At 40.3% G+C, this 21372-nt stretch overlaps 1 protein-coding gene across 6 annotated transcripts in view; it reads right to left on the minus strand.

The window, feature by feature from the left end:
• CAMTA1 (calmodulin binding transcription activator 1) overlaps positions 1-21372 on the minus strand; it is a 2204257-nt gene that overhangs the window by 55296 nt on the left and 2127589 nt on the right. For all 6 annotated transcript variants that reach the window (XM_073561724.1, XM_073561725.1, XM_073561726.1 and 3 more), the window contains 8 exons: positions 18466-18608; positions 15084-15280; positions 14069-14147; positions 13509-13824; positions 11457-11956; positions 8547-8734; positions 7399-7645; positions 7094-7165 (listed from right to left, as the gene is read on the minus strand). In XM_073561724.1, coding sequence (XP_073417825.1) covers positions 7094-7165; positions 7399-7645; positions 8547-8734; positions 11457-11956; positions 13509-13824; positions 14069-14147; positions 15084-15280; positions 18466-18608 — 1742 coding nt within the window. The remainder of the gene's footprint in view (positions 1-7093; positions 7166-7398; positions 7646-8546; positions 8735-11456; positions 11957-13508; positions 13825-14068; positions 14148-15083; positions 15281-18465; positions 18609-21372) is intronic.

Consider the following 21372-nt stretch of genomic DNA (forward strand, 5'->3'; position numbering starts at 1 on the left):
CGGGACGGTTGCATTACTACCACTCCCGGTTGTAAACTATATATCCCCCAGATATGGATTATGGCGTGGGACTGAACGCCGAACAGGTACGGTATATTGTTGGTCTTTTATTTTTTCTTTATTACAGGAGATCGAGGGCGTCGTTTGGATTAGGAGAATATTAAAGATGGCAAAACTGTGTGGTGTTTCATTTCATTAAAAATCCTTTTTTTCTGGCTGTGTGTTAGTTTAACCCTTTACATACTATAGGATTAGGAATGGATATTTGTCCTATTGACATCTCTCCATTACTAAGGCAGGCTTAATGTCACCTTACAAAACAAAGGTGACATTAACCCCCTATTACTCCATATGCCACCACTACAGGGCAGTGGGAAGAGAGAGGCTAAGTGCGGGAATTGGTGCCTTTTCTGGGATGGCTGGGGGAAGATGTTTTTAGCCAGGGGGGCCAATAACCATGGTCCCTTCCTAGGCTATTAATATCTGTCCCCAGTCACTGGCTTTCCCTCTCTGGTGCAGAAAATTGCGCGGGAGTCGACACCATTTCTTTCCCGAAAATAATCTTTTATTAAATACACACATGTCCCCTAATTTGCTCACACACTATACTAACTGTATTGCTCACAGACATCTATACAGTGGGGAAAAAAAGTATTTAGTCAGTCAGCAATAGTGCAAGTTCCACCACTTAAAAAGATGAGAGGCGTCTGTAATTTACATCATAGGTAGACCTCAACTATGGGAGACAAACTGAGAAAAAAAAATCCAGAAAATCACATTGTCTGTTTTTTTTCATTTTATTTGCATATTATGGTGGAAAATAAGTATTTGGTCAGAAACAAGCAATCAAGATTTCTGGCTCTCACAGACCTGTAACTTCTTCTTTAAGAGTCTCCTCTTTCCTCCACTCATTACCTGTAGTAATGGCACCTGTTTAAACTTGTTATCAGTATAAAAAGACACCTGTGCACACCCTCAAACAGTCTGACTCCAAACTCCACTATGGTGAAGACCAAAGAGCTGTCAAAGGACACCAGAAACAAAATTGTAGCCCTGCACCAGGCTGGGAAGACTGAATCTGCAATAGCCAACCAGCTTGGAGTGAAGAAATCAACTGTAGGAGCAATAATTAGAAAATGGAAGACATACAAGACCACTGATAATCTCCCTCGATCTGGTGCTCCACGCAAAATCCCACCCCGTGGGGTCAGAATGATCACAAGAACGGTGAGCAAAAATCCCAGAACCACGCGGGGGGACCTAGTGAATGAACTGCAGAGAGCTGGGACCAATGTAACAAGGCCTACCATAAGTAACACACTACGCCACCATGGACTCAGATCCTGCAGTGCCAGACGTGTCCCACTGCTTAAGCCTGTACATGTCCGGGCCCGTCTGAAGTTTGCTAGAGAGCATTTGGATGATTCAGAGGAGTTTTGGGAGAATGTCCTATGGTCTGATGAAACCAAACTGGAACTGTTTGGTAGAAACACAACTTGTCGTGTTTGGAGGAAAAAGAATACTGAGTTGCATCCATCAAACACCATACCTACTGTAAAGCATGGTGGTGGAAACATCATGCTTTGGGGCTGTTTCTCTGAAAAGGGGCCAGGATGACTGATCCGGGTACATGAAAGAATGAATGGGGCCATGTATCGTGAGATTTTGAGTGCAAACCTCCTTCCATCAGCAAGGGCATTGAAGATGAAACGTGGCTGGGTCTTTCAACATGACAATGATCCAAAGCACACCGCCAGGGCAACGAAGGAGTGGCTTCGTAAGAAGCATTTCAAGGTCCTGGAGTGGCCTAGCCAGTCTCCAGATCTCAACCCTATAGAAAACCTTTGGAGGGAGTTGAAAGTCCGTGTTGCCAAGCGAAAAGCCAAAAACATCACTGCTCTAGAGGAGATCTGCATGGAGGAATGGGCCAACATACCAACAACAGTGTGTGGCAACCTTGTGAAGACTTACAGAAAACGTTTGGCCTCTGTCATTGCCAACAAAGGATATATCACAAAGTATTGAGATGAAATTTTGTTTCTGACCAAATACTTATTTTCCACCATAATATGCAAATAAAATGAAAAAAAAACAGACAATGTGATTTTCTGGATTTTTTTTTCTCAGTTTGTCTCCCATAGTTGAGGTCTACCTATGATGTAAATTACAGACGCCTCTCATCTTTTTAAGTGGTGGAACTTGCACTATTGCTGACTGACTAAATACTTTTTTTCCCCACTGTATATCTAACTATTCTGCATGGATTTACTGTATGCAATCCATGTCTTCTATCCTGTCGGCTTCTGCATTGATTTTACAAAAGCCGACAAATGAATTAACGGCTATTCTTCTATCTATATCTCTATGCAATATAAAGATATATATATATTGTGGTACAGTAAAGGGTGCTTTACTGGATGGGAGATATGTTTCTCCCAGCAGATTAATGTTTGGCCGGGTTTTTCCCTAAAGACGGGACCTGCGATGATGTCAGGGTCACGTGATCAGCCCATGTGGTGTCTACCTCACTGGTGGGAGGGGTAAGGCCCTATGTAATGGAGGTTGGTAATTGCCACAATGAGAGTGTGTTTCTGGAAGCTACAGGAACTTGTGTGGACTAAGCCTGAAACTTGTATACAGGATTCTCGTGCTGCAGGATTATAGCAGCAAGACTCGGAAGAACCCCAGGAATGGCACCTGGCAGATGCCGCAGGACCTGGCAGCCGCTTAGTTACGCCCGTCCCGTGCAAGGGGTGAGTCTGGGACCAGTGGTTCTCCAAGCTGGAGTATGTGTTTGGTTTTCCTTATGTTCTGTTAAGCTGCTGGTTACTGAGTGACATTAAAACCACTGGAATTGGACTTTATGCCTGTGTGTTGCCTCGTTACTGCCGCCCGGCTATTGCCTACCAGAGCGAATCTCTACAATATATATATATTTGTGTCACTGACAAATATATATACCTATTCTATGTGTATATATGTATTCTATATGTATTCTAACTATTCTATTCTAACCTATTCTATTCTATACTGTAAGCGGCAGATCATTTGCTGGCTTTTAATCTATCTACGGTATCTAGCTATTTATCTATCTATCTATCTATCTATCTATCTATTTATCTATCTATCCATCTGTATATAGATATGTTTTAAGATTATTTGGTTTTAAAACGATGTTTACAGTTGTGTTTTGCAATGCGATTTTAACATGAGCTTTTACATACAGAGAACTGCTTTATGTAAAAGCTCATGTTAAAATCGCATAGCATATGGATCACTGTTCGGGAAACATTTGTGTGATTCTCGGCCGTCAAAATCGGACCGATTTTTTATACGTTAAGTGTAACTCCAGCCATATTGCCAAATCAGACAAGGTGATTTTCTGGATTTGTTTTCACATTTTGACTCTCATAATTGTGGTCTACCTATGATGTCAATTACAGGCCTCTCTCATCTTTTTAAGTGGGAGAACTTAAACAATTGGTGGTTGACTAAATACTTTTTTTCCTCACTGTACATAGTTTCTTATTTTCATGTGTATGTGTACTATTCATTTATGAAGAAGAAAGAAAATAGCATGGTTACTCTCTAAATTCTGTCTCACTTTCATCTAGGATTAAGGGGTCTTCTATGACATGTCCTAAATGGAGATATCTTGAAATGAACGAAATACCTGCAGAATGAACCTGGTGATGACAGTGGATTTTTTCCTTGAACCTACGGCTTAATTCACACATCAGTATTTTCGATCAATATTTCATCAGTATTTGTATTCCAAAAACAGGAGTGTGTCAAAAACAGAGAAAAGGTGTCAATCTTTCAATTATAATTTTTCTCTGTGTGTTCCACTCCTGGTTTTGGCATGCAAACACTGATGCAAAGCACTGACTAAATCTTGACGTGTGGATGAGGCCTACTAGTAATGTTTGACCATGCTCACCAGTGTTTCTGATCCTCCTTTGACAGTTTGTCATTTTCAAGATCAAAATCTGGGCAGCATTCCGCACTATTTGCTTGCGTGAACCCCAGTGGACTCCACCATTGGACAATGAAGTCTGATTGCATCTGTCATCTCATGAAGTGGCTTTTTCTAAAAAATTCTCTTTCTGCTTCTTCAAAGATTTCGTACCATTCTATATACTTGCAGCACTGCTTGCTTAGATTGACTGCTATGTATAAGGACATACCCCTCACGATCTCAGTAGATTGTCACTACAAAGCGGCTACAGTATGAGCACAGGTAAAAAAGGAATTGCATTATTTAAAAGTCTAATGAGAAGTTATAAAATTGCCGCCTGGGCCGTTGATGCCGCTGGCGTGAGCTGAGAATGATCCTTGATGAATACTTCTTTTCTGTTTTTCATTTTAGACCTTTGGGTTGGGATTGGTGCGTCATCTAATTTTGCAGCACTTGACTATTCAGTAACAAGAAGACGTCAGAGCTTGGAGAAGTGAACGTGTTGATGAAGCAGATTTGCAAAACTTCACATGAAGCACAAGAGACCAACCTGACTGGCATCGTTCTCAACAAATACTGCGGCAAACGGGAACGCATCCCAATTAGCATCATGAATCAGTATGAAGAGCCTTTGTGTTATTTTCAGTCTCTCTCATTCACAGCCAACACTCGAGTAACATCAAAATCTAGCGCTGCCTCATTTAGAAATTCATTTTCCATGCAAACAAATCGTCTGCCCTGTTTCCTGATCCTATTTTAAGTTGATGTTTTTTTTTTACTTTTTGGCTCTCAGTGAGTCAAAACAGATACAATAATTTGTAATTGCCGGTATTAACCCCCCCCCCCCCCCCCACTGTTATACTGGTCTCAGGACACATGGAATAGACTGTTTTCATTGCTTTTTTTTCTTTGAGAAAGCAGAGAATTTGCCTTAAAAGATTGAACTTGAATATAGGGCTAAATAAAGTGGAACTCCACTTTAAATTAATATACCTTCTGTAGTCCATTAATCTTCGTGACATAATTTACAGTTTTCACTTATTCGTGTTCCTTATGTAGAAACCGAATCTCTTGTTTCTGCTCAGAAGGCAAGCCATAATCGAGTAGGAAACCATCAGCAGGTAGGAAAGCATAAAAGGTAGGCGATCTGTCAACCAGCAGAAACAGTACCAGTAGGCCATCTGCTGGTAGAAGGGCCAATGACATGTGCAGCTAGCTTACAGATTATTCAGATGGTCGGATTGACATGTAAATATACGAAGTAGTCATGTAATAATGAGGGGTTTTGAGACATTTAAATCCATATTCCATGTGCAAAAGGACTCTATTATTCTTAGAAAATAATATATATACACATAGATATAATATGTATACATATGGATAAATAATGGAACAATAGATCTGTCAACAGCAGCTTGGTGATGGTTTCATATATATAAATTCTTATAATTTTCCATACACCTCCATATGGACATTACCTTATTCCCCAGTGCCTCTTCCACCTACAGTCATACTTCAGGCATGTTTACTATGCATTTTTGACCGAGTGAGCTACTCTCTCCTGTATATACCCCGCTCCATCACTCGCGGTTTACAACTACCTGAGCCAGTTTCCTTCTCCCTGGTCCGCAGTTATAGCACTGCCATTATATCCATTTGACATGTCCCCCTATTTTTTACATTTTTTTATATATTATAATGAAACTCATTTTTTCTACAGCCTCCAATTCTTACCCCTGGTCAACCTGACCCATACAATTTTTGCTGTAACTGCAGGTACGCTCTCATATCCTTCAGTACTCACTTTAGGGAACACTTGCAATTATTTAACATCTCTATGTGCATGCTTCTTAATTATTGCAGGACTATATTCAACACTGTCGCCCACATTGGGCTCTCCTTACACTCCAGGCACATATAGCCTCACTTCCATTCCGTTTCTCACAGCAGTTGGGTAGGTACCTGAACCTTCTCCTTCCCTCCCCCACATTTTCTTTTGATGTATATATTATTTTACATTCTCGCTCCACTATGAGATTTGATGGCATATTTCTGCTTTGTTAATTGTTCACCTGCATTTATTTGCATCTATTTTTGTTTAATTTTTACTTTTTTTGTATATATTATTGTCAGGCTGATGAAGGTCTAACTGGGACCGAAACGTCCTGTTATTTTGACTGCATATTACATTTCTGGATTTCCTTACCAAAAGTTGAGTGCCAAGTTTATTATTTCTCTGGCTTGGGAACCTACTTGAGCACCCCCTCAGTAGTGCTACAATTTATTTCACTATTGCGAAGCATAAGGTCTTATGACGTGCAGTAACTTCCGGGGGATGGAAGTGGCCAGACTTCCTGGGCTATAGTTAAGAGGCCAGGGATTTGACACCTGATTCCAGAAAGAAGTGGAGTGGATGGTGGGCAGTGGGCTGATGAGGTTTTAGTTTTTTTCCTTAACATCCGATGTTCGTATCTACAAGTTGTACGTACAGGTTCTTTCAGACGTCCAGTTTGAGATTGGACCGTAATGCGTGGACTGGCTCTCCCCACCATAGCGTGACAGCCCCCCGAGGAGACCTAGGTCAGTCCATGCATTGCGGTCTGATCTCGGACATCTGAATGAGCCATTAGTCGGATGTTTGTAAGTGGACTGCCATTAAAGTGATTTATAACTCTAGTGATGTGCGAGTATGCTCGTTACTCGAGTTTTCCGAGCATGCTCAGGTGTTCTCCGAGTATTTTGGGCGTGCTTGGAGATTTAGTTTGTGTTGCCGGAGCTGCATGATTTGTGGTAGCTAGACAGCCTGAATACATGTGGGGATTGCCTGTTTGCTAGGAAATCCCCACATGTATTCAGGCTGTCCAGCAGCCGCAAATCATGCAGCTCCGGTGACACAAACCAAATCTCCAAGCACGCCCAAAATACTTGATCACCTGAGCATGTTCGGAAAACTCGAGTAACGAGTATACTCGCTCATCACTATTTATAATCTTATAGTAGCTGCCATCTGAGCATTTCTCTAGATAATTCTTGCTTTTGCCCCTTGCACTGTTCCCAGATATTTGTTACACAGAAAAATAATAACAGCAAAATATCTGATTTCCAGCTTCTTCTTGTATCTTTCACGAGTATTACCTGTTTGTACTTTCTATAGCAGCGTTGTATGACGGCTGCAGCCACATCCTGCTGTTCCCTTAATGGGCGACCCTAGGAAGACAGTAATGACAAGGAGTAACTGGCTGCATCATCATCAGAGACTCATACAATTATTGGGAGCAAATACTCCTAGGAACGCTTGTTTCTAAAATTCGTGCAGTGTAAACAGGCTGCCGATCTAGCAAAACATGCGTTCATCAGGTGAAATGATTTTTATGCTTTGTACTCGGCAGCACATCGCGCTGCCGAGAAAGTATATATGTCTGAAGACAAGCAGGACACACCTTGTACTTCCTGAACACGGTCTGGACGAGTTTGGCCGCCTCGTAGAGTTCTCTTTGTTCATGGTCGGACAGGGTCAGCTGAGCAAATTCATTTTCCACCTTCTCGTTGGTGGAAGCACTGAGAAATTCTGACCAATCAGCAGCGGAGGGTAGACTGGGTTTTTCAAAGGTCGTTTCACTCATGGGGGAACACGCAGGACTTAGGCTGGTGTTGGAGGAAGGAGTCAGAGGTTCACTGTACAGCGACCTGTGCGAGACCAGGACCTCGTCATACACCGCAATAACACGGACACGTATTACATGCTATAACCTGGGCATATTCTCTATATACAGTATATTTGAACAGCTTTGTGTATATGGTGATAAAGACCATGCTGATATAATCTGTGTAAATTCTGGTATACATTTATATATGTACTCTTGGTATAAGTCACTCATCTTCTCATATATAGTGATATGGACTATGCTGGTATAATCGGAGTATCATCCTGTGTATAATTACATATGTATGTACATCTATTATAAGTTTTCTATCTTCCTGTACATGGATCATTCTTGTATAATCTAGGGATCTTCTGGTATATAATGATTCAGCTGGCATAAGTTATACATTTTTTTTAAATATGGCCACAAAGACAATACTGGTATAACCTGGGCCTCTTCTAATGTAGGAAAGATTAAGTTAAGTCCATTTTTGCAAACAAAATTTTATATTCTCTGGATACATGTGAAAAGAAATAGAAATGACTTTTGCAATACGTATAATTAAAGACAATTTGTTCTACAGGGTCTTATGCAGACTATGTGTCTCCATGGTAACAGACAACAAACAAATTCTGTGTAGTCTGATTCAATTATCTCTATTTTTTCCCCTAAACTACCAAATTCTCATTAGCAAAACTAGGAGACAAACAGAAGAAAGTGCAAGACTGCAAGGATTACATAATAAATAATCTGTTTGCAGTCTGTTGCCATTGGTAAACCTGGGAGCTGGTTGGAGATTTTTAATTATGACGTATTAAAAAGTTGCTTTATTTTTCATTTTAGATTTATTGAGAAAAATTGTTTGCAAAAGTGAACATGTCATTTATCCACCAATCTACCAGTGATTCATAGAAATGCCATGCCGTGTTCCTACATTGACGTACCGTATCTGTGCAGCGCTAGGTAAGTGATCAACATCAGCAAGATAACTGGCCAGCCAGCTCATGGTGGTGCTAAATGCTGCAGTGTCTGCCCTCTCTGCCAGTGGGGATTCCATGGGTACGAAGTTCTCCCGCTTGATCCGGTCAGGTGTAGCCTCAATGATCTGTTCTGCCAAATTCATCATATTCACCTGAAATAAAGACAAGAGGAAATCTTCAGATCTGAGATTTCAATATCTGCAGGAACGGACAAGCATTATACAGGACATGCGTGACTTATTCTTCTTTCTCACTGCATAGTGCTGAGGATATAGCTAATATACTGATCCAAATGATGAGTCTGATTCATTATTACATTTGCGTCTTTTTTCTCTTGTTTTTTGGTATTTTTTACATGTTTTTCATTTGCACCATTTTCTAATTTAATTGTGTTGCTTTTCTTCATCTATTTTTAATCTATTTTATGTGTATGTCAGTTTTTATTTTTGGTGTTTTGTTGCTTTCCAGGTGTTTCCAGGTGTTTTCGGCTGATCGATCAATTGCGACTTTTTAAAAAGTCTCAAATATTGGCGCAAATGGATTGAAAGTGATTTGGTGTATATTTTGTGGAACATGTAACCTTTTTATGATAAATGTTGTAGAGAGAATTAAGGAGCTTTTTTTTGTTTTGCACAAAGTTCATGAACCACTTTGAAGAATTTGGGGAAAAAAAGTCAACGGATGCCTCAAGACTCAAGTGACTTTAAAACCCACCCCGCAAATGATGAATCGCTCCTAGAGCAGGTGCAGATGCCTGTATATTCTCCCATCCAAGAGAATTAGGTTAATTATGCAACACTGTGATCACACTCTGATAGTGTGCTCCGATTCTCTTGGAGGAGAAGGTGAAAAAAAAATTCTCCATCTTTTCCATTCCGTCAGTCTGTGGAAATTTGACTGTACTAATATGTCATCCGAGTGCAGTTCAATGGTATCTACGGACTCATTGGTTTCCATGGCAGAGTCCGAATATTGGATCCAACTCGGTCATGCAGTATTTTTTTTTAGCCAGTCCGAGGAAAAAATGTTTTGTTGGATCGCACTTGGACCAAAAATACAGCCCTGTGAACAAGTCTTTAAGCCATGCCCTGGCTTCTTAGGTCGCAGACCAATTTTATCACCAGGCGATACTGAGCAAAACACAAACGACCAGTGCTCTAGACATACAATGTTTTTGTATAAGTAAGATTTATATAGTAAATATTTTTTGAGTGCTCCTTCTAAAACATCCCACTTAAAACAATGGTGATTCTAAAGAAATTGTTATTTCCACTTAGGTTCACAGTAGGATAACCTACATCTTTATTATGGTGAAGACTTCCATTAGTAGGAAACACGTAGGATGGTTTTAGTACAACTTCTATAATAAATGCGGAGATGTTCCTAATTGCCCATTAGCTCCTGGCACCAAAGATCTGCCTGGAAGGGGCTGTGGCAGCCTTAATGCCCTCACCGTCACAATGCAAACTTTCCTATTTGATGTATTTAGCAAGAAAAATGAAACATCAATGAGGCTGAGCAGCTGAACGTCCGCTTGACATGAACAGCGACGATTTATTTACTGTGAAGTTCCGAAGTGGCGCTATGGAAGGCGCTGGCATCGGGAGGGAATTCATCACCGATGCATAGCCGTTGTCTCAGGAGGAGATAATGAACTCCAGTGATCAATCTGCAACTACTTCGATGAAGCTGCTGCCAGTTTTAGCAGCATTCCCTATGCGTGCTGATCATATGGCGACAACTATGTGCTTCACCTGCTGGAATCTACATCCAGAGCGGTGGCACAGTGTGGCTGGGCGAGACCACAAATTAATACATCTAGAAGAGTCTCCATCTATCATGCAGTAAATTTTAAATTGTGGGCCACTTTGGTTAACCACTGATAAACTGTTCTCAGGATTTCCTGCTGCTGGTATTCTCAGACATCAATCTGTCAATGAATCTGGCAGCAAATTTTACGTTCTCCTGTGGCCCCGATGCAACGGAAATTAACCCTTAAGACCCAGTACACTTTGCACTAATGTTAGCCAAATCCTCCAAAATTGGAGGGATCAGCCTACAATCTAATATGTACGTGGGATGTCGAGGGAGAGAAGTTCCGGCCTGCTGAATAAGTTGACCATTCCTGTTTATGGAGAAGTTGGGAGCGACTGCTACCTAAAGTTTATGAGGGTCCTTTACATGATGTCTACTGAATTCAGGAGGTTGGATAACTAATTAGTGACCCTCCATTAACTTAGAATTTACAAGTAGGTTTAAAATGTGTTTTTTAAACAAAAAAACAGGTTATTGTTTTAAAAAAAGTAGGAATACAGTGTGGACTACCTATTCATTCATCTCCGATGAGTAAAAAATTGATTTCCAAAAATTGGTCCATATCCATATTAGTATAGCTGCCTTCTGTGATTCTCTACAGATAAAAGGGGCATTTGAGGGAGGCAGCCAGCACAATGTGGGTGTCTTTTACATGTGAGCTCAATATTTGTTCCTCTGCTCCACAACAAGTTCTGTGTAGATGAGATGGTTTGTTAAAGTCGTCTAAGATTCTGTGGTTTAGATTTCCAGTTTCTTGTTTGTATCGGCAGGCAATGGTTTACTGTGCACTAGACATCTGCTCTCTGAGAAAGTAACATTCATCCTTGATGACAATATTGCTGCCCCAAGGGTTCCCCACCTTTTTCATGAACATAGGACTGGGCAGTGACTGGTGGCAAGTCAAGTTCATGGGTGGTGGGTGCGTCGCTGTAGCAGTTACCTTGCATTCGGAGGGGACTTTTGGCAGGAAATATTTAGGCTCAGAAAAAAAATACTGTAGAATCTACAGGTCAGTTGGGAATTCTCAAGTTCTTTCATGAACATGATTCTGGCCCTTACCTGAAGGTCATCCATGTGTTGTAAGCAGTCATCATTCTGCATGTTTTCTCTATAGGACAGGAGATCGGCATCCACCATTTCCCTCTCAGACATCATTAAGACGCTCATCTGTTCCCTTTGACGTTGTCTATGCCCCACAATATCCTTGCCAAGTCCTGTAGCCTTCGATGTTCCTGTGACCTGCCCCAAGTAGAGCTCTTTCTGGTTCCATTTCAGTCCAGCAGTAGCTCTGTATCCGGAGGTATCTGGAGGGCGTTGAGGAAGCTCTCTGGTGAAGTGGCGCAATTCCTCCCCATGAGTAGATTCGGAAATTGGCTGCTTGGAGCTGGAGCTTTGCTTTCTGATAGATGACTGCTCAAGGCTTAGGGCAGTAGCAATAACTTTCTCGTGCCTAACTTGGAAATATTCAGGGTTTAACTTGTGTTTTTTAGCAGCTGGGTAGTCTTTAGGGTTTTCAGTACTGTAGTAACTAGAGGGCTCTGATCTTGGTCTTCTCAATTCTGCAAAAAATGAACAAATTTTTTAAAAAGCTGAGCACCCTGCCCAGTTGTCACTACTTGCCAATCACCTCTCCCCCATTGAGATAAAGAATGTCTGCACAACTGGACTAGCAATACTTCCACACCACCATTGGCTAACTCCTTAGTATTTCTGTACCATCTCCACCTCCACTTTTGTCTGTCACCACTGGTCATCCATCCTGCTTCTTGCAGTGCTACAACTACTGCCACTCCCTCACTACACCGTCCTAGTACTAATGCCCCACTACTACCTCCATTATTCCACTATACCAGAACTGGTTAACTCTCCTAGAATAACTGTACCCCAACAACAGGATGATCATGGAGATGCATGGGGTGGCGGAGGGAGGGGGATTTGCCCCTTTAGATTACAGCGCCAGATTTTTAATTGGCTGAAGTTTGACAATGGTGGATCAATAGCGGCAGTATGGAAAGGGACAGTGTTTATCCCTGCTGCCTGCACTATAGAGTGTGAAACTTAAAGGGGTTGTCCTGCCTTAGGTTGCAGTTCTACAAGTCAGTCTATGTGACTACAGACTTGGGAATCCTCACATCGTGCACAATGCACGCTGGAGCGGGCAGTTATGTGACCACAATTATGTGATTTGCATAATTCCAGAGCATCCTCATAGATTGCACAATGGGTGATGTGAGGATTCACAAGTCTGGCGTCCCATAGACTGATTGCAGAATTGCAGCCTAAGGCCAGACAACCCCTTTTATCTATCTATCTATCTATCTATCTATCTATCTATCTATCTATCTATCTATCTATCTATCTATCTATCTATCCATCTATTATATATCTGTCTATTATATATCTATCTATTCTCTATCTATCTAATTATTTATCTATCTATCTATCTATTATATATCTATCTATTCTCTATCTAATTATTTATCTATCTATCATGTATCTATCTACGTGCGAGAAACCATTTGATCTGCGTCATTCAAGTCAAGGGCTGCATGCAGCAGCCGAGGAAAGAGGTAGAGTGAGTGGACTAAAGGCATGCCCTTCAGACTGGACGGACCCTATTAGCATACATCACGGGTGAAATATAAAGTTTTTTTTATGGGGGATACATGGGGAGTCAGGGGGTTACATAAGTATTTAGGGAATGCATAGCTGAATAAAATTATATTTTTAGCTGGTGGGACAGAAAAGTGGTGACAGGTTCCCTTTAAATATAGAGCTGGTAGAGAGGAAAACTGGTGATAAATGCTGGATACCAGTCACCTAATGGCCAGAAATTGTGCTATTCCTCATGCACACATGACATCTGGAAAAGCTACCTGGAATGATAGATACTCTTAAAGTAACAGTGGTGCTTCTTGCTCTGTAAGACCTGTCCATGTATTACATGGCATGCAAAGATAAGTTTTCCCTATAGAGGCCACTGTATGGGAACCAAAAGTTCAAATATAACTTTTTTTCCAGTGTTAACATGTGATCTTCAGGATCCCGGGAGCCTCATCAAATTTCTTGTAGAAATGTTATTTTTTTCCATCCCTTTCTCCTAATTCTTACCTGCATTGGCATTTGAAATAACTGTGACGCTCTTCTGAGTATCCTGTGAGTTGATGGCCTCGCTCTGCCACTGGTTTAACCAGTTATCTGCACTGGCCTCAGCACCTGGGGAGCACTGTAATCGGGCATTTTGCCCTAGCTGAGACTGTTCTTCCCTTTGCAACTGTTCTAGACATTCTGCAAGCTTCACGTGGCCCCGGGAACGAGCAATGGACAAAGGAAGCCTGCCAAGAGAATCAGGGATGGAGATTGCCCGTCGGTCCCATTTATACAGCACTATTGCAGCTTCGGTGTGACCTAGTGCACAGGCCCACATCTGGGAAAGAAAAGAAGACAATATGGTATTAGGCATGCTTTCTTGGAGGTCTCCTTCACACTGCATGCCACGGTTGTTGCATTGAAGTGAATGGAAATTTTTGACAACCCATTTGTATAATGCAGTACATATTCGACTCCACTGGGAAAACTCCTTACACAAGTGTCAGGATAGAGGTTGGGTAAGCAAGAACAGGGCATAACAGGTATACAGATTCATATACAGTACAGAATTGTGCTCTTACCAAAGGAGTACACGAAAAATGATCAACATTTAAAGGATCCACCTCTAGTTCCAGATCAATGCTGTCAGCGTGCTTTGTCCTGTAGGCAAACAATAAAAATGTCATGAGCTGACAGTTACATAGATTTCATCATTAAAGGGAATCTGTCACCGGGATTTTGTTACTCCATCTGAGACCAGCATGATGTAGGGGCAGAGAAACCAATTCCAGCAATGTGACACTTACTAGATTACTTGCTGAAGATTTGATAAATTCCACGTTTTCTCTGCTGCAGATCTACCAGTTCTCTGAATGCTGAGCTCTGTATAACCCTGCCCACACCACTGATTGGCAGCTTCCTGTGTACACTGTGCATAGGCAGGAAGAGGCCAATCAGAGATGTGGGCAGGGCTATACAGAGCTCATGAACATGGAAAACTACATGGCAGAAGGTTTACTTTTCCCCCAGTGATAATTGTGACTAATAATAATAATAATAATAATCGTGAAAATAGTGATTTTATCAAAACTACAGCGAGCAGCCTAGTAAACGACGCATCACTGGAATCAGGGACTCTGTCTCTTTAATATGCTGCGCTCAGATAAGATTGCAAATTAGCACTTAACAGATTCCCTTTAAAAGTCTGTTTCTAATATAAACACCTGCAAAGCCTTAAAATATCTGAAGTCATCTTTTAAGAAGTTAACTGTGTGCTCCATGTCACCCCTATTCACAGGGTTTGTACTTTTACACAAAGTAGAAACATACATTTTCATAAATAAATGTTTTGCAGCGTGCAATAATTAAGCACTTACACATTCCCCCTCTAGGTGGCAGCACCAGTGCTACAGAGTATGATACAAAGTTAGAAGTTATACATCGATCTAATCATATTCCTGCTCATCTCAATTGTTTCCTGTACAATTGAACTAGAATGAGGGTATAATTCTCAATGAAGCATCAATCCTAGATATGAGCTATCATTATTTGTGTATTTCAGATCTCTTTACAAGAGGCTCGGCTCCTCTGACTTACCTCCACTTGATAAGGGTCTGGATGAGGGTGGCGTATCCTTGTGCTGCAGCGAGGTGAAGCAGTGTCATTCCTCTGAACGTTTTGGAATGAATCAAGTGCTTCGATTTTGCCCAACAGGCCCGACCCATCATTTTTTCACACACAACCACCACCCGACTCTCAAAACAACTTCCTATGGAGCCAGGTCCAGCGGCACACTGGGAGTAAAACACAAAAATTATGGCTATGTGTACATTATATACATGTGTACTGATAACCACAGAAATCCCGGTTCATATTCTTATCCTATTATAACCAGTATTAGAGCAGTTTTATTCTTATCTCTAGGTGGTGGTAACATAGTAGTTATTTTCTTACACATATGGGGCAGTATTATAGTAGTTATATTCTTGTACATAGGGGCAGTATTATAGTAGTTATATTCTTGTACATAGGGGCAGTATTATAGTAGTTATATTCTTGTATATAGGAGCAGTATTATAGTAGTTATATTCTTGTACATAGGGGCAGTATTATAGTAGTTATATACTTGTACATAGGGGCAGTATTATAGTAGTTATATACTTGTACATAGGAAAAGTATTATAGTAGTTATATTCTTGTAAATAGTGGGCAGTATTATAGTAGTTATATACTTGTAAATAGGAGAAGTATTATAGTAGTCATATTCTTGTACATAGGAGCAGTATTATAGTAGTTATATTCTTGTACATAGGGGGCAGTATTATAGTAGCTTTATTCTTGTACATAGGGGCAGTATTATATTAGCTATATTCTCGTACATAGAGGGCAGTATTATAGTAGTTATATACTTGTACATAGGAGAAGTATTATAGTAGTTATATTCTTGTAAATAGTGGGCAGTACTATAGTAGTTACATTCTTGTACATAGGAGGCAGTATTATAGTAGTTATATTCTTGTACATAGGGGCAGTATTATAGTAGTTATATTCTTGTACATAGGGGCAGTATTATAGTAGTTATATTCTTGTACATAGGGACAGTATTATAGTAGTTATATTCTTGTATATAGGAGCAGTATTATAGTAGTTATATTCTTGTACATAGGGGCAGTATTATAGTAGTTATATACTTGTACATAGGGGCAGTATTATAGTAGTTATATACTTGTACATAAGAGAAGTATTATAGTAGTTATATTCTTGTAAATAGTGGGCAGTATTATAGTAGTTATATACTTGTAAATAGGAGAAGTATTATAGTAGTCATATTCTTGTACATAGGAGCAGTATTATAGTAGTTATATTCTTGTACATAGGGGGCAGTATTATAGTAGCTTTATTCTTGTACATAGGGGCAGTATTATATTAGCTATATTCTCGTACATAGAGGGCAGTATTATAGTAGTTATATACTTGTACATAGGAGAAGTATTATAGTAGTTATATTCTTGTAAATAGTGGGCAGTATTATAGTAGTTATATTCTTGTACATAGGGAGTAGTAATATAGTAGTTACATTCTTGTACATAGAGGCAGTATTATAGTAGTTATATGCTGGTACATAGGAGCAGTATTATAGTAGTTATATTCTTGTACATAGGGGCAGTATTATAGTAGTTATATACTTGTACCTAGAGACAGTGTTATAGTAGTTATATTCTTGTACATAGGGGCAGTATTATAGTAGTTATATTTTTGCACATAGTGGCAGTATTACAGTAGTTACAGTTGTGGCCAAAAGTATTGACACCCCTGCAATTTTGTCAGATAATACTCAGTTTCATCCTGAAAATTATTGCAAACACAAATTCTTTGTTATTATTATCTTCATTTAATTTGTCTTAAATGAAAAAACACAAAAAGATTTGTCCTAAAGCCAAACTGGATATAATTCCACACCATACATAAAAAAGAGGGTGGACAAAAGTATTGGCACTGTTCGAAAAATCATGTGATGCTTCTCTAATTTGTGAAATTAACAGCACCTGTAACTTGCCTGTGGCACCTAACAGGTGTTGGCAATAACTAAATCACACTTGCAGCCAGTTGACATGGATTAAAGTTGACTCAACCTCTGTCCTGTGTCCTTGTGTGTACCACATTGAGCATGGAGAAAAGAAAAAAGACCAAAGAACTGTCTGAGGACTTGAGAAACCAAATTGTGAGGAAGCATGAGCAATCTCAAGGCTACAAGTCCATCTCCAAAGACCTGAATGTTCCAGTGTCTACCGTGCGCAGTGTCATCAAGAAGTTTAAAGCCCACGGCACTGTGGCTAACCTCCCTAGATTTGGACGGAAAAGAAAAATTGACAAGAGATTTCAACGCAAAATTGTGCGGATGTTGGATAAAGAACCTCGACTAACATCCAAACAAGTTCAAGCTGCCAGGCTGGAGTTTGCCAAAACTTACCTGAAAAAGCCTAAAATGTTTTGGAAGAATGTTCTCTGGTCAGATGAGACAAAAGTAGAGCTTTTTGGGCAAAGGCATCAACATAGAGTTTACAGGAGAAAAAAGGCATTCAAAGAAAAAAACACGGTCCCTACAGTCAAACATGGCGGAGGTTCCCTGATGTTTTGGGGTTGCTTTGCTGCCTCTGGCACTGGACTGCTTGACCGTGTGCATGGCATTATGAAGTCTGAAGACTACCAACAAATTTTGCAGCATAATGTAGGGCCCAGTGTGAGAAAGCTGGGTCTCCCTCAGAGGTCATGGGTCTTCCAGCAGGACAATGAACCAAAACACACTTCAAAAAGCACTAGAAAATGGTTTGAGAGAAAGCACTGGAGACTTCTAGGGTGGCCAGCAATGAGTCCAGACCTGAATTCCATAGAACACCTGTGGAGAGATCTAAAAATGGCAGTTTGGAGAAGGTACCCTTCAAATATCAGGGACTTGGAGCAGTTTGCCAAAGAAGAATGGTCTTAAATTCCAGCAGAGCATTGTAAGAAACTCATTGATGGTTACCAGAAGCGGTTGGTCGCAGTTATTTTGGCTAAAGGTTGTGCAACCAAGTATTAGGCTGAGGGTGCCAATACTTTTGTCTGGCCCATTTTTGGAGTTTTGTGTGAAATGATCAATGTTTTGCTTTTTGCTTCATTCTCTTTTGTGTTTTTTCATTTAAGACAAATTAAATGAAGATAATAATAGCAAAGAATTTGTGATTGCAATCATTTTCAGGAAGAAACTGAGTATTATCTGACAAAATTGTAGGGGTGTCAATACTTTTGGCCACAACTGTATATTCTTGCACATAGGAGAAATAATATAACACTTGTCTAATTTTTCATAGGGGGTAGCAGATTTGACAACAATAATCAGCACAAAAGTAACCTCTACATAGATTATAGAGAATATAATTTGTTGCTCTATTTTCAAGTTTAATATTATTACAGCATCCTTATACTGTAAGCATTGTACCTGTGCTTGGCTCCCCCCACTGTTAGCGCCACCTCCATTGCCTCCGCCTACACTTTGCTTGTGCTGCTGGGATCCCGTCATCTCAGCCATTCTCCTCTCCATCTGCTCCAGACGTTCCAGAATCGACATTCTAAACTGGTTATCTAGAGACAGTGAAAGACAGTACAATTTTTGCATGTTCCTCATGTGTTTTTATGATTTTAATAGAGGAAATCAGTAGGAAAAAAAGATTGATTTTATTTTGCAAACTTGTTACCATAAAGCATGGCTTAAGCAGTAGTAATTATCTAAAATATCAACAGATATCGATCTCTATTATAGAGGAGAAAAGAAGTGTTGTTGTGCACATATCAAGTACATTCAATAAGAATATACAGCTCCGGCCAAAATTAAGAGACCACTGCACAGCTTTATAAAAATCAACTTCTCTACATGTCTGACAGCCATTCCATTCCAGTGTCAGTTGAGTCAGTTGAATTCCAACCAGAGTACACTTTATCATACTTAATGTGCTTCTGATTAGGTGAGCACCTGAACCAAATCTTATTAACGAAGGAAAGTATAATAAACCCTGCTGTGGTGTTCACAATCCTCTTGCAATAGGACAAGCTGGATGGCAAAACAAGTGCTAGCAATTGTCATGAAGTGACTGGCCCTGTGCGACATGACCCAACAAACGGTCAGTCACTAAATGGTAAACAAACAAGGGAACGCTGGGGATACAATTACAATTGTGGGCCCTGCTATAGGGAATGGGGAAATGGACACCTACTGCATTCTCCTGAGATTGTGCCCTAGTCTATCCTGACGTCCCTATATGGCTTCTTTCAAACCGTCGCCGAGCAGGATACCTTAGCCCTCACTTGCCCTGCACCTATCCCTCAGTAGGGAATTGGCAAGTGCGGACACTGGTCCCACGGCTTCACTAAAACAACACCAAGGGAAAATATAACAGACAAGGTAAGACAAACAACACTTAGCTTTCTCTGCTGCAATGCACTGCACACTAGAGTAAGGCACCTGATGACAGCATTCAGCTGAAGCACCACTCCCCCAGAAAGCTCCTGTCTTCAGCACAGTTGGTTTCCAAAAGGACCTGTATGACTAACAGTCAGATGATGCACCAGGTGACCTTTTAAAGGAATGTGGGAGTGGTCACCACCTGCATCAGCAAACTGACCAGCCATGTAATTACACCAGCAGCCATCGGGGGAAAAAACTGATATTAACTCCCGATGGCCTGAAAGGAAAAAATTCTTAATATGAGAATCCAAATCTGACACGGATCCAAAAATGGATCGTGACAGTAATATCCCAAAACTAATAGGAATGAAAAAATAACTTTTAACCATGCCAAAGGAGTTGAAAAGGAAAATCTTGAGTGAGGAAAAGAAGGGCTCAATTCTGGCTTTACTAGCAGAGGGATACAGTGAGTGTCATGTTGCCTCCATCCTTAAAATTTCTGACGGCAGTCCATTACAACACTGTAAAGCAGCAGAAATTGGGGACTACAAAGCTACAGACCGGCAGAGGGCGAAAACGACTCTCCACTGATCGGGATGACTGTCATCTTTATTCGAATGTCATTCAGCAGCCGCAGGATGACATCAAGTGATCTACAAAAGGAATGGCAAATGGCAGCTGGGGTGAAGTGCACGGCAAGCCGTATACAAGGTTATCCAGGAAAAACAGTTGATTCCTTTTGCTCAGGCAATGTTCCCCAACTCTGAGGACTGTTTTTTCCAGCAGGACAATGCGCCATGCCACACAGCTAGGTCAATCAATGTGTGAAGGACCACCACATCAAATCCCAGTCATGGCCAGCCAATTCTCCAGACCTGAACACCACTGAAAATCTCTGGAATGTAATCAGTAGGAAGATGGATAGTCACAAGCCATCAAACAAAGAACTGCTTACATTTTTGTACCAGGAGTGGCATAAGGTCACCCAAAAGCAGTGTAAAAGACTGGTGGAAAGCAGCCAAGATGCTTGAAAGCTGTGATTAAAAATCATGGTTATTCCACAAAATATTGATTTCTGAACTCTTCCTGACTTAAAACATTAATATTGTTGTTTCTAAATTATTATGAACTTGTTTTCTTAGCATTATTTGAGATCTGCAAGCAATGCATTGTTTTGTTATTTTGACCATTTCTCATTTTCTGAAAATAAATATAAAATTTAAAGCTTTGAAATTTGGAGGCATGTTGTCAGAAGTTTATAGACTAAAAGAGCAATTTAGATTTTACTCAAAAATATACCTATAAAGAAAAAAATCAGACAAACTGAAAATTTTGCAGTGGTCTCTTAATTTTTGCCAGAGCTGAATATTGATCTCTTGCAATGAAGACAGATATAGTGGTACTGAGCCATTATCTACTGTATAAAGAGTATATAGAATAAGACAAGATATCTCCAGCAAACAGGACAAATGGGTTACTATTGGATAGTGATACCGAACATTTGACTGTATATGTAACAGAACAGATACATTGAATCATATCCAGAATGCAGGTGGTACTGTGCATTTCTCTATCTAGGTGATACTGTGCATTTCTCTATACAGGTGATACTGTGGGTTTCTCTATCCAGGTGATACTGTGCATTTCTCTATACAGGTGATACTGTGCATTTCTCTATTCAGATGGTACTATGTATTTCTCTATACAGGTGATACTGTGCATTTCTCTATCCAGGTGATACTGTGCATTTCTCTATTCAGATGATACTGTGCATTTCTCTATCAAGGTGATACTGTGTATTTGTCCACACAGGTGATACTGTGCATTTCTCTATACAGGTGATACTGTGGGTTTCTCTATCCAGGTGATACTGTGCATTTCTCTATACAGGTGATACTGTGCATTTCTCTATTCAGATGGTACTGTGTATTTCTCTATACAGGT

The sequence above is a fragment of the Dendrobates tinctorius genome, unplaced genomic scaffold (assembly GCF_039654945.1).
Source record: "Dendrobates tinctorius isolate UK_male_01 unplaced genomic scaffold, ASM3965494v1 ptg000326l, whole genome shotgun sequence".
NCBI lineage: Eukaryota > Metazoa > Chordata > Amphibia > Anura > Dendrobatidae > Dendrobates > Dendrobates tinctorius.